This window comes from Neovison vison, chromosome 9, assembly GCF_020171115.1.
Source record: "Neovison vison isolate M4711 chromosome 9, ASM_NN_V1, whole genome shotgun sequence".
NCBI lineage: Eukaryota > Metazoa > Chordata > Mammalia > Carnivora > Mustelidae > Neogale > Neogale vison.
The window spans coordinates 92,922,217-92,935,741 of NC_058099.1; the positions used below are offsets into that span (position 1 = coordinate 92,922,217).

Here is a 13,525-nt window from a genome sequence, read left to right on the forward strand (position 1 = left end):
CATCTCCAGAGAAACCAGAGCCAAACGGGCCCCAGCAGTCACTTCTGCGAGACGCAGAAGTTTCCAGCGTTCTTCGCCACCCCAGGCGCTCGAGGCAGGCTGATCTAGCTGGCGGCGTCTCAGGCTGGTGATGCAGGGCCGGGGTCCTCCCGGGGCCAGCTTGGTCTCCAGGCCTGGGAAGCAGGAAAGTGGGGCAGGGCGGGGCGCGGAGGAGATCGGGCTTGGAATCCCCCCGGGCCTCGCGCTTTCTGCAGGCTGGTTCGCGGAGTTAAAATGACAGCCCTAAACTGATACAAGTAACAACTTCCAGGTACTCCGGGTCGCCGAGCCAGGGGATCTGCAGTGTCCTGTCCTTTAAGGTTAACCCCACTTAGGAGTTGGGGAGAGGGAGGCGCAGAGGGAGCTGAAGGATGTTCTTCGCTACCGGCAGAGCCTGCATTGGACGCCCCCTCTGCCGGCTCCCTCCAAGCCGGATCGCCCGCGCCCAGCACCGCCTGGAAACCGGCCCACGGGCCGCTGCGCTCCGGCGGCCGGGGGCTCTAGAACCAGGCGAGAGGCGGCCGGCCTGGCAGGGGAAGCCAAGCGCCCCCCGAGTCGCACCCAAGCCGGCGTGGCCACGCGGGCCGGACACTGCCCGCGGCGGGCGGGGCGCGGGGGCGGGCAGCGGGGGGCGGGGGCGCCGCAGCGGATCCGCCCGTGAGCCGGGGCTGATCCGAAACACGCTTCCCTCTTTTTCTTTTTGGAGCGGTATTTGAAGGAAAAAAAAAAAAAAAGAAAGAAAATGACCCTCCTTCCCTTCCGCTTTCTTGTTAAAGTTCTGTTGCTGGACTTGCGGCAGGGGGTCTTCGCACCGGGTAGGTCCGAGCAGTGCGGGAACGGGGGAGGGGGGTGGTTGCAGGGGTTAGGGTGAGAGAGATTTGGGGGGCAAGGGAGAAGGAAGCCGAGAGAGGAGCTGAGCAGTTAAGAGAGAAGGAGATGCTGCCGGCCTCGCCCACCAAGCCAGACCCGCCGCGTCACCGGCGGCCCCGCTGCTTTGTCGTTTACAAGAGGGACTCGGATTTGCACTTGGTAATTTGGTGGTTTAACCGGCAAGGGACTTGCTTCCTCACCTAACAGGTCCTAGAATCCTGGCCTGACTCCTTTTTAGAGAGGAACCCGGAGAAAGAATCTGGATTCCCTGGCCCCTCGCCTTTCCGTCGAGCATCTCCACCGCCTTTTGGCGGCCGGGCCCAGAACCAACCAACGAACATTGGTTGAGCTGTCCTCGCTAGGTGAAGACTGCCGGGGAAAGCCTCTCTTCCTATCTTGCAGATGAGGCAGCTGAGGCGCAGAGATAGAATTGACCAAGATCACGTGGTCAGTGGACCGACCGGTCTAGAGCCCGGGCTCTCTGCTCCTGCTGCCTCCGCACGGTTTACTGGCCACTTTGTGCAACTGTAGATTCTCTTTTCATTTTCCCAGAAAAATGGAGACAATTTCTGGTTAATATTGGAGTCCCTCAGACTTCCTGAAGCTCATCCCAAGATAAAAACATCCCTTTCCCCACATCCCTTCCCACATACCTCACTTCTAAGCGATTGTTGGAATTGGGATACCCAAGGAGGGTGCGGCATTCGGGGCCAGGGAATAGAGTGTAATTTAACTGGATTGCGATTACAGCTGCGGGCCTTCCCGTGGCGGATGGGGGTGCAGGGAAGGTGGTGGACAGGTAGGGGTGGGGTGGAGCGGGACTCGAGGAATTGGGCAGGGAGGTGTGGAGGTATGGAGTCTGTCTTGTAGGTTTCTGCCAGGGGTGGGGGAGTGCTGAGAAAGTCAGGGCTCTGGGCTCACCCACCAGAAATCTGCGGGCAGGTCCCTTCCGCAAGCGCAGGAGAACCGCCTCCCCCATCTCGGGGCTGGTGAGGCTGCTGACCCACGTTCTCAGGACCTTGCTCTCTCGGTTTGTTCCGAGTCCTGGGAGCCGGTGCCACTGTCCTTGGGCCCTACTAGCTCCTACACCCCCAGTCCCCAGCTCCAGTCCTAGGTTCGCCCGCATGATTTACTGTACACAAATCCCTCTTGTTTCCTCCTTATGTAGCAGCTTTTACAACTCCCAACTAGTTCAAGGGCTGTCTGGTTTATTTTGTGTTTAGGAAATTGCCATTCAGTGCCTCTTTGCCCTCGCATTCCTTCCGAGTTCCCCTTCCCCTCGATCTATTACCCCACATTAGCAAGCCTACTTTCTTGATTTTGTTTCTTAATATTTAAAAGAACTAGTGAAGGGCTAATGACCTCATATACTACCCCCCTAAAAACAATAAATGAAAAAACCCAGGGAGCCAACTGCGCGCACACGCGGCTGGCTCTGGTGGAGGTTTGTCCTTCACTTTCACGTCATGGGGGAGAAGCACTGAAAAGCGTGTTTGCAAAAGCAGAAATGTGTCTAGCAGGAATAGTCGCAGAACAGTTGGTAAAAACGTGCTGTGTCCTGTTATAGGAGGGCTGCTCCTAACGCCAGGTACAAATGTTGGACGGGGAGCGGGGGAATAAAGTTAAAAACAAAACGAAACAAAACAAAAAGCGCAGACCCGTTGTGAGTCTTTGTGGTTGGGTCGAGAAGGGCTCTGCGAAGATTCTGAGACTTCAGAGAAGCGGCCGACCAGTCCACTGCTCTCCCGGAGACCACTGGGCTCCTCTTTGAACCTCAGAGTCGTCATTGTTAAAAATGGGGGAAAATAACACATTTCTGTTGTCAGGAATTCAAACGCTCTAATGTAAGTGAACAAATGCACTTAGACGAATATAAGAAACTACGAAAAAGGTAATAAAACTCACTGGTGTTATTATTAGTGGGGCCAAGCGAGAGGCACGAAAGGTCTGCGTGACGCTTTGTCCCGTGTCTGAGCGCGCACAGCTCCTGATTTACCTTCTGAGACGCCCCAGAGCAACTGAGCAGCGCACTGCAATAATCAGGACAGATTCTCTGGTTCCTTCCCTGGACATCGCGAAAGGCTTCGGGGAGAAGCACCCGCACAAGGGAAATCCCAGTGTCTAGTTACTAGGAAAGAATTCTGCAACTCCTCCAAAGGTTTGAGAGTACCTGCGCGTCCCGCCGGCCGATCGCGTTACTTTGACTGTAATCAACTGCCTCCTTTTCACCGCTCAGAACTTGGTTAACTTCTTTCCACGGGCTCTGAGAAGAGAGACGCTAGAATCAGTTCAGCAATTTCCTTCCTTTACACATACTTACCGCAGGCCTACTATGTGCCCAGTGCAGTGGCGCTTTCCCAGTCTCTCCTAAACCGATCCTGAGAAGCACTGATTATTTAAAGGTGTTCCCAGAAGTGGGTCTAAGGGCTTTTAAATTCATTTCAAGAAATAAAATGTAACGTTGAAATAGGGGACTAATTCTTTGAAAATGTTGGAAATTTAACTGTTTTTAATCATTTGTGTAAGGGATTTTTGAGGCAGACGGTAGAAAGTCTCTCTTTTTTCTTTATAAGCGCTCCCATGCACACTAAAAAGTCATCCTTTAAAAAAAAACTTCGTTTAAAAACATGCTTGGAGTGGGTATATTGCACTTAAATTTCCTAATAGCGTGTATCCCCCGTAAAAGTAATTGACAGCGGAGAAAAAGGTAAGTGACGTGGGTGCCTTGGCCACCTGCCGGCCTCACGGGTTTGGTGGAATTTAATGAGTTAACTACTTTGCACTTCAAGGATGAGCGGCGCTGGCCACAGAACTATCCACAGATCATTTGTCCGCCAACCTGGCGCTGGGGGGCGGGGGGCGTGCAAGGTATCGTGGTTTAGTGTTGCAGCAGAAAGTAGGATGCCGCTGCGCACCGGGTTGGAGAGGCCTCATTCCGCGCGCAGCTTTGGGTTAATTGCCGAGGCGCGGAGATACTGGCGATGCTGATAACGTGCAGATCCACACCAGCCTTTCTGACCGCGGGCTTGTCGTCTTCTCTGTGAACAATGCGATCCGTAAGAGTGTGTTTCTGCTTGTTTCCTATAGTCCGCGGGGTAAATGGCGACTTCACCCCAGCAGACGCCGTCACACTTCGGCTGTAACGTTGGGACCGAGGACCCGGCTGCACCGAACGCCGCGCGGGAGCATTTTCGAGAGGAGCGCGGATGGGAGGGGCGCCACGGCCGCGAGGAGGCGGAGAGCGCCAGGCCGGCGCGCCTCGGCCAATCAGCGTGCACACCGCCTGACAATCGTCCAATTAGAGGGCGCGGAGCTCGGGGCCCGGAGCCGATAATACTAGGAAGGGAAGCAGAGGCTGAGTATTGCAGCCAGGGGCGCTGCGCCGCACGCACTTGCGTGCGCCCGCGCGCCCCTAGAGCCCGAGATCTGAGCCAGGCCAAGGCGGCCCAGCCTTCCCGCCCAGACTGGGTCAGAGGAAGCCGAAAGCAGCTTTAGCAGGGTGAAGCGCTCGGGGGTGCCAAGGACCGGTTAGAACTTTGCAGAGTCCGGGATGTGCGGAGCGAGGCCGCTGAGGACTTGATTCATCTTCTCTACCCTTCTCCCCTGCTCCCCATCCACTGGGCTCCAGGCCTCCAGCTGCCAGCCCCCGATTTCGTGGCAGGGTGTGGCGACCCCGATTTCTGTTTGCAAGCACTGCCAGCAGCCCAAGAGCCAGGTCCCAAGGCTGGATAACTTTTGCCTCGGCTGCTGGCCCAGGCCTCAGAGTCTTGGTGAGTGCCGTGATGTTGCTGGGGTGTCAGGGAGGGCAAATATCACCTTTTCTTATCATTTGTGCTTTACGTGCATGTCTTGCCTGTACGTGCAAACCGTGCCTGATGTCGATATGGAGACCTTGCAGCTCAGCCCTGCGCGGCTCAACGCCTATTGATACTGGAAGAGCATCGCAGCTCCATGCCCCGTGTCCTCATGGGGATCTGACAGAAGAACAATTTTGGCTTTGAGTTCATTATTTGCTGGGGGTGGGGGACATGAAAGGACTTTCCAAGCTCAAAATGGGGTCCCTGTTTTTGAGAGGCATTTGAAAGGTGTAGGGCGGTACTTCGCTGCGTTTGAAGGGCCCCTGTGATCTGAAGGAAAAGGACTCTCCCATGGACCTGGTCCTGTTCATCATGGCCATAGTAGTTGGACGTGGGGAAGCCCGGCGAGCGGACTAGGCCGGCCTAGTTGGACACAGTACTTTGGTGTGTGTGATCAACGCGTTTCCGAGGGACTTGTCCCGAGAGGGGGTGTAAAGCCAGAGGTCTGTGGTTAAAGGTCAGGTGCTCATAGAGCACTTAGAATCAATAGATAAAAACCTTGTTGGGTTGGGGATTTCTGGGCCCTGAAGATACAAGAACAGCGCTGTGGTGTGGAAGTGAGGGACGCGTAGAGGACAGGGGTCTTCAAGGGGCCAAGGCTGGCGGACCAGGAGCGTGCGGCCCGAGGCCGAGGGTCCGTGCCTGACGGCGGTCGGTGCCTCTCGGGGTCTTTCCGTGTCTCCGCAGAGCGCAGGAGGAGACCGAGCGTCGGCCGGAGCGGAGCGCAGTGCGCCATGGCCGACCGGCCGGCGGCGGGCCCGGCGGCCGGGGACTGGGAGATCGACGTGGAGAGCCTGGAGCTGGAGGAGGACGGCCGCGGGCCGCCGCCGCCCACCCCGCCCGGGCCCAGCCCGCCGTCGGCCGACGGGGACGGCGAGGACGACGAAGACGACGAGGACGACGACGACGCGGAGGACGAGGGCGACGGCCTGGACGCGGGCGCGTCCCCGGGGGGGCCGGGCGGGCCGGAGCAGCCGCGGGCCCCACGGCCGGGGCCAAGCCCGGCGCCGCAGGCCTCGCCCGCGCCGGCCCGGCCCCCGGAGCGCGGCGCGAACGCGGAGCCGCGCAAGCTCAGCCGCACGCCCAAGTGCGCGCGCTGCCGCAACCACGGCGTGGTGTCCTGCCTCAAGGGCCACAAGCGCTTCTGCCGCTGGCGCGACTGCCAGTGCGCCAACTGCCTGCTGGTGGTGGAGCGCCAGCGCGTCATGGCCGCCCAGGTGGCGCTCCGGAGGCAGCAGGCCACGGAGGTGCGTACCCGCCGCGCCCGGGGTCTCGCCTCGCGGGGGAGCCGGGCCGCCGTGGGGGGGGGGTGCGGTCCGGCGCGGGGAGGGACGCGGCCGCTCCCCGTCCCCGGGGCCGCGGCGCCCGGCGCTTCCCGGGGAGGCCGGGGAGGACGCTTCTCGGCTCCCCGCGGCCCGCGGAGTCCGGCGGGGTGGAGACGCGGCCGCGGGCGTCGCTGAGGGAACTTGCCCGGGAACGTTCTGGATTAAAAGCAGGCGGAGAGCCCTTGAAAGTGGTAAAGTGGTTCGGAACTTTGTGGGAAAGCCTTTTTTTTTTAAAAAAATTTTAAATCTTTTAAATGTTAAGGCTTATTTTGGTGGTGCCGGGGGGAGGGGGACGGTGGTAGCCGCAGGGCCCCGGTTCCGCCGTCCGCCCCCGCGTTTCCGTGCTGGTCTCAGGGAGGGAGCCGCGCGGCGGCTTGTGCGCTCAGCGCGGCCGCTGTCACGGGCCCTTTAAGAGAGGCCCACGTGCTGCCCATTTTACAGATGAGACCCCGCTGGCCAGGGCAATGAGGCGCCCGCAGGAAAGATCCCTGCTGCCTCGCACCGAGCCAGGGTTTTCTTTCTTTCTTTCTTTCTTTTTTTTAAGATTTTATTTATTTATTTGTCAGAGAGAGAGGGAGAGAGAGCGAGCACAGGCAGGCAGAGAGGCAGGCAGAGGGAGAAGCAGGCTCCCTGCCGAGCAAGGAGCCCGATGCGGGACTCGATCCCAGGACGCCGGGCTGAGCCGAAGGCAGCTGCTTAACCAACTGAGCCACCCAGGCGTCCCGAGCCAGGGTTTTCTTTAAGGGGGAGGCTCTTCTGGAACTTCGGGTTTCTGGTTTCCTTGAGTTCCTGCGCACGGGGAGCTCAGAGTTAGGGAGGCTGCGCGGGGTCCCCTCTCCCAGAGTTTTGCGTTTACTTTTTGGCGAGAAGGGCCTGGGGAATGGATCACCCTACACATTGAGGACAGTGACCCTACTGGAAAGGTTCCCAAGGACCCCCGAGAGTGCGCGCTGGTTGCCCCAGGTGGCCTTGGCCCTGGGCCTGCCCCAGGCCTGCGCCACGTTTCACCGCGGTCTCCAGGGTCCCTCGCGGGTCCCCCTTGCCGGCAGGGCTGAACGCGGGGGTACAAGGGCCCAGAATACCACAGACCTGGCGGTGAGGGAAGGAGCGAAGTCGTGTTTCTTCTTGTCCCCCATGCCAGCAGGTCTCTGATGGTTTTGTTTGCCTTCCTGTGTCCCAGTCTTCCAGTGTTTTTAGCCAGGCTCGGGTTTGCGAGACCGGTACCCTCATATCTGTCCTTCAACCCCCTGCTCCTCCTCCCACCTGCCCGACTTCGAGGAGGGACCAGCTCCGCCTCACTGCTCAGTGGCAGGCCATGGGCACCTTTGACCGCACTTCTGGGTGCCTGGGACACAGCTGTACCCCCACAGCTCTCCTTCAGGGCCTGGCTCCTGTCTCCACTGGCTCCTGGCTCCTTTTGCCTTCCTGTGGGATGTCCCCTAATTTCTGGCTGTGGGATGAATCTGGGGTGACTCTAGCCAAAGTGGACGCAGGGAAAATCTGCCCCACTCCCCATCAGTTGAAGTTGGTGGCCTCAGACAGAGCTTCCAGCTCGTTGTCCTGGAATTAAGGGGTGCTGGTGTAAATTAGTTGAGAGTCATTTTTGACATGGGATGGTGAAGTAAGTACATTTAGCTGGGAGGCGTCGCTGATGCCACTTATTAGTCCCTCCCATCCCACAGTTTCTTTGAGGCCACTGTTGATTATGTTTCTTGTGTTTACAGGACAAGAAGGGGCTTTCCGGGAAGCAGAATAATTTCGAGCGCAAAGCCGTGTATCAGAGGCAAGTCAGGGCGCCCAGTTTGCTGGCCAAAAGCATTTTAGAAGGTAAAGCAATGCAGAATTACTTTTCAGCCTTTTAAACCAAGTTCTGAGGGATTCCCATTATTCACACATATGGCATTTTTATTAACCTGTGAAGGAGCAGTCTGAGGGGATGGTGCTTTTTATTAGGAAGTTTTGCTCTGGGGAGGAAATCAGGAGGTGGGAAAATGGATCTCACATCCTCCTGAGGTTTTCTTCACCGATAATTCTGCTGTCTGCTTAGTAGTTGTTGTTTGCTTAATAGTGAAGGGGTGGACATGGAGTGTGTCTGAAATTTGCCCTAGCATGAGGAGTGTGCAAAGATCCACTGTCACCTGATAACGGGGTGAGGAAGGAAATCAATTTAAGAGATTTCTTTGGTTGTCGTTGGAGCTAGAGTCAGTCAAGTGAGGAGGTCACAGCTAGCCACGTGGGTAAAGACCTCTAGTCGGGCCGATCCACCCTCTAACACCACTGTTCTTCATCGTACTGTATTCCTCTCCAGAGAAGCTGTGTAATTGTGCACCTCAGTTGGCCATTTCTGACAGTCAACTTTGTAGAATTGGGAAGAGGTTTTGAATCAAAGGAGGAAAGTGGAGATTGAAGTGGAATTTGAACAGCGAGAATTCTTTCTCTCTACCATGTCTAAAGCCTGGGGATACATTAATTCTTCTTAGATTATTGCTGATTTTAAAAAGCCACTTTGGGAATAGAATTTATTTATTGATCTGATAATATATTGACTACCTTTCACCATTTAAATAAAGGAAAGTTTATATTTGTTCTGATCATTGTCTCTTCATAAGATTCGGGTTGAAAAGCAGGCTTTTTTTTTTTAAAGTATATATTTGAATTCTGTTTTTTTTTTTTCTTACGTGGCTTCTGAACGGAGTTGGTTCTACGCAGTTTTAAAGTTTGTTCGTGTCTTACTCTGTACTATATACTTCTGACCTTAGAATTGTTTCTCATGCATTAAAAATGAATTTGGTTGCAAACTGGGTAAACAGATTTATAGCCATAGGGACCACAGGGATAACTTGAAATGGTGCCAAAGCAGCTCAAGGAGTGAGAGGGCTAAATGGAATAGTAAATTCAAGTAAATAACTTCCTGGCAAAACCTACCATAGAGAGGGAAACATTAATATTCAAATTTTATTTTATTTGCAAATGAGGACGATGGGTTTGTCACTGTGTCAATGCAGACATCACAATAGAGCCTTCAAACAAATCTGAGAGCAGCCAGTCCTGGGGGTTAGTGAAATACTCAAAGTATTTTTGTGCCAGAAATTCTACTTATGTCATGTTAATCTTCATTGTTGTTTTGTTGTTTTGAATACTTCGTCCTTATTCATAAAATGTGCACTGACTTTTTATTCTAATGATCGCTAGTTCAGCCACTCTGGGATCTGGCCAGCACGATCAGAACTTGGGAAGAATGTTTTAGTTCAGTAATTTTCAATGTAGCTGCAGCTGTCCTCTCTGCCTTTACTTTTGTTTGCTTGTTTCTACCCCTAGCCTCTGGGAGGGGCCTGCTGAAATCACTGTCGAGTCTGACCAGTTAACAGATCTTTTTAATTTTCTATGTTTCTCTGTTTCCTTAAGTCTCTTCTCTCTTTCTCCCTACTAATCTGCTGTAACTTTCTCTTTTTCCCTAGCTCTCCTTGGACTATTCTACACCTGTAACAATGTGTATGTAATGAACCATCTTTAGGAAATAGCCGTGCCGCCAGCTTTAGGAATAGAGATCTTTTTTTTACCTTGGAGAAAGATGACACGGATAGTAAGAAAGCATTGACTGAGCAAGATGATGGGCAGACTTGTCCCTTAACATGTAGGAGTCTGGGAAGTGCATGACAGTTTCAGCCAGTGATGTGTGCCTGGACAGGTAAACAAACACACCCGTAATGACAGAACAATAAAGAAAGTTACAGGATCGCTCCCCTGCTCCCCGGAGCGACCTATTTTAAACTGAGCCTACACTTTTGCTTTCTGTGTAAAAGACGAGTGTTTTGGAACTGTAAATTTTTCTGGTTCTGCCGACTTGCGGTGTTTCTGTTGCCTGCTCAGCTCCCAGATTTGTCTTCCCTAGATGTTAATCTCTTTCCCTGTGCAATGCTTGCTCATTTTAGGCTACCGCCCCATTCCAGCCGAGACTTATGTGGGAGGGGGCTTACCCCTACCTCCCCCGGTTAGTGACCGGATGCGGAAAAGGCGGGCCTTTGCCGATAAAGAGTTGGAGAACATTATGCTGGAGAGAGAATATAAAGAGAGGGAGATGCTGGAAGCGTCCCAAGCCACGGCCTTGTTCCTGCCCAGCCGCCCGGGGCACGGACCCGAGTACAGGTCCTACCAAAGCGCCTACAGCCCCACCCCAGTGGAGCCGGCGAACAAAGACTTCTGCAATTTCCTGCCCACCTGCCTTGATCTCACCATGCAGTATTCAGGGTCTGGGAATATGGAACTCATCTCTTCCAACGTCAGTGTGGCCGCGACTTACAGGCAGTATCCCTTGTCCTCGAGATGTTTAGTCTGGCCCAAGTGTGGCCCCGTCGGCGACACTCTTCTCTATCAGCAATGCCTGCTAAACACCACCACCTCGGTCCAAGCCCTGAAGCCCGGCAGCGGCTGGGACTTGAAGGCAGTGCGGGTCCAGGACGGACTTGTGGCAGAACACGACTTGACGCCCCCCAAGCTAGAAGGCTCGCTGCTGCTGCCTCACCCTGCGGAGGTCCGGACCTCGAGAAGTGACCTTCAGGGTCACCAGGCCGTCCCCGAGAGGTCTGCGTTCTCCCCACCCAGACGGAATTTCTCTCCCCTTGTTGACACGGACTCCCTGGCGGCTCAAGGGGACGACTTAACCAAGATCAGCAAAGAAAGCGCCAGGCACCCTCTGCCACTTAAACATAATCCATTCCACTCCTTATTCCAGCAAACTCTTAGTGACAAATCAGGTCCTGAGTTGCAAACACCATTTGTCAAAGAGGCCTTTGAAGAGGTCCCTAAGAAGCACAGGGAGTGTCTAGTCAAGGAGAAGCAGAAGTACACATTTACAATAGACAGATACGCCAAAGACCTTTTCGTAGACAAACAAGTCGGAACAAAACTGTCTGTAAACGAGCCGCTGTCATTTTCTGTTGAGTCTATTCTTAAGAGGCCTTCCTCTGCCGTCACTCACGTCTCTCAGTGAAAGGCTGCTTACAGGGAAAGCTGGATTTTCTGCCGTCTCAGAGGGTTCTTCCCAGTGGCTAATTTTTTTTTTTAAAGAAAAAAAAGCTAAGATGTTTGTCTAAAGAAATTTCTAATGTAAATGGTGATGATTTAAAAAATGATATCTATCCATATGCATGTACTCTTCCTCCCATAAATATATTTAAACCTAAAGATGGAAATTGCTTATGTGCAAACTGTAAAGTTCCGTGCTTTACACCGCATTTCAAAAAGCAATAAAGTTGACACTGTCTTCTCAAAGACCCAGTATTTGCAGAATTACCTAGTTGTCTCTGTCTATAAGAAAAACTAGTGTCCATGAAACATGTTCCTTGTTTTCCTGTGATTCTGCATAGTTTAAAATGCGCCCAGTGGTGGTCCCTGTGGGCCACAGGAGATAGCTTATAGTGCCTTAGTTTTGCATTTTATTTTATTTTTTTTAAGATTTTATTTATTTATTTGACAGAGAGAGAGAGAGAGATCACAAGTAGGCAGAGAGGCAGGCAGAGAAAGAGGAGGAAGCAGGCTCCCCACTGAGCAGAGAGCCCGATGCGGGGCTCAATCCCAGGACCCTGAGATCATGACCTGAGCCGAAGGCAGCGGCTTAACCCACTGAGCCACCCAGGCGCCCCTTAGTTTTGCATTTTAGAGGCTGTGTAAATATATCTACTCAAAACTGAGGCAAAAAATAGCTTTAAGGAGCATAGAACCGCTTTGCCTGTTTCTAGAATCATAATTTTGCGTGATGGGACAAAGTGGAATTAATTTGCAGGAAGATGAGGTTTAAGATCTTGTTTTTATGGTGATCTGAGTTCTCGGGATGGATGTCTTTTAGCTCTTGGCATCCCAGCTTCCTTTCCTGATGGGAGGTGTATCTGGCTCCTCCAGCTTCCTTTCCAGATGGAGCTTTCTAGGCCGTCTAGGTGGCTAGCGCTCCCAGAGCAGATGCACTTGTCATCAGACTCTACTGTTGAACCCCTCCCAACTCTGTTATTTCACTGTTTCCTAAGGACTGGAGACAGCAGACACCGAGAGGGGGACACGGTCACGACTCTTCCGTGTCCAGCTTGATGTCCCACATTGTCACCTGTGCCAAAGGCTTTCGGCGTAGCTTTAAACAAAATCACGTTCAGGGGCGCCTGGGTGGCTCAGTGGGTTAAAAAGCCTCTGCCTTCCGCTCGGGTCATGATCCCAGGGTCCTGGGATCGAGCCCCGCATCGGGCTCTCTGCTCAGCAGGGAGTCTGCTTCCTCCTCTCTCTCTGCCTGCCTCTCTGCCTGCTTGTGATCTCTGTCAAATAAATAAATAAAACTTAAAAAAAAAGTAAACAAAATCACGTTCAGATCGCTTCAACTGACAGTGGCCAAAGCTGGCATTCAGTCTTCACAGCATGAGGGTGACTTCTTGAGTCTTAACCCCACCCCTCCATTTTTGAGTTTATTACTACCTTCTAGTTTTGCTCAATAAAATGTTAGTAACTATTGTTCTCTATGATTGATAAAATGAGAGTATTAAATTCATCTCTGAAGACCTCATCTGCGGACCCCAAATGAAGTTTTTAGGATGCCACAGTCATTTCATCCCCGAAAATCCAGAGCCAAACAACCCACCGTTGGTTTTGCAATGGAGTGAGTTGTTATTTCCAGTTCTCCTGTCACTTGGGGAGCAAGAACACTCGTTGGGCATGTGGAATGTGCCAAGAGGTTTGGCATTTTAAAGAGTTTCTTTCTTGCTCTGGAAAACGTTTAAAATTACTTAAAAATGATTTTGCTACTGATGAGCTCATGTAAACCTCCAGGGATTCTCTGAATTCTTGCTTAAAATGAGAATTGATTTCAAAAACAACAAGCCAAGGCTTAGATTGATTTCCAGTTTGTTCTTGTAAAATAATATTTGGTTTGATTGAGTCAAATTTACTTATTCTTACTATGGCAAAAGCCAGAGCAAATGGCAGTTTGCCAGAGGGAAAGAAAATGAAAGAGGACAGAGCTCACAATGACGGAGATTATCATCATTAAGTGGAAATATGTTTTCCAGCCACGAATGCTGGTGTCTGGGACAGAATCTGACTTCAGCCACCCCTCCCGCTTCTCCAGTCAACTTTGTTTTATCCATAGAGTTGTTGATTTTTGTCTTCCTATCAGGAATTTGTCTTTTGTGTCTGGTGTGAAGTGTAAACATAACGTTCAACCTAACTACTGCCCAGGTAATGGGGAAAACACATCAGAATAAACTCCCAGGAAAAAAATCCCAACAGGGAAAAATAAATCCCAAAGAGAAGGCCTTTTTAATCCAAGCATGGATTTCCTCTCTTTTTTTACTCTATTTTAATAATTTGAATACTAACATTGGCCAATTCCCCCCCCCCTTTGTGTTCAGTGTACATTTTGGGACATCTTTTCTGTCCTCTGTCATTTTAGTCTCA

At 52.5% G+C, this 13,525-nt stretch overlaps 1 protein-coding gene across 4 annotated transcripts; it reads left to right on the top strand.

Moving 5' to 3' along the window:
• The first annotated feature begins 4,285 nt into the window (after window positions 1–4,285).
• Window positions 4,286–11,371, top strand: DMRT2 (doublesex and mab-3 related transcription factor 2). Of its 4 annotated transcripts, none has more exons than XM_044265956.1 (4): window positions 4,286–4,679; window positions 5,454–6,013; window positions 7,816–7,918; window positions 10,024–11,371. In XM_044265956.1, the coding sequence occupies exons 2-4, from the start codon at window positions 5,501–5,503 to the stop codon at window positions 11,079–11,081; spliced, it is 1,674 nt and encodes a 557-aa protein (XP_044121891.1). In that variant the 5' UTR covers window positions 4,286–4,679; window positions 5,454–5,500; the 3' UTR covers window positions 11,082–11,371. The 4 variants fall into 4 exon arrangements, with proteins under 4 accessions (XP_044121891.1, XP_044121894.1, XP_044121893.1 ...); XM_044265959.1 differs by lacking the exon at window positions 10,024–11,371 and adding an exon at window positions 9,550–9,981; XM_044265958.1 differs by lacking the exon at window positions 10,024–11,371 and adding an exon at window positions 8,400–8,642.
• The last annotated feature ends 2,154 nt before the right edge of the window (window positions 11,372–13,525 follow it).

Coding starts and splice junctions, on each gene's coding strand:
- DMRT2 (XM_044265957.1), top strand. CDS start 5,501: ATGGCCGACCGGCCGGCGGCGGGCCCGGCGGCCGGGGACTGGGAGATC. Junction 6,014..7,815: donor GGAGGCAGCAGGCCACGGAG/GTGCGTACCCGC, acceptor TTGTGTTTACAG/GACAAGAAGGGGCTTTCCGG. Junction 7,919..10,023: donor GGCCAAAAGCATTTTAGAAG/GTAAAGCAATGC, acceptor TGCTCATTTTAG/GCTACCGCCCCATTCCAGCC.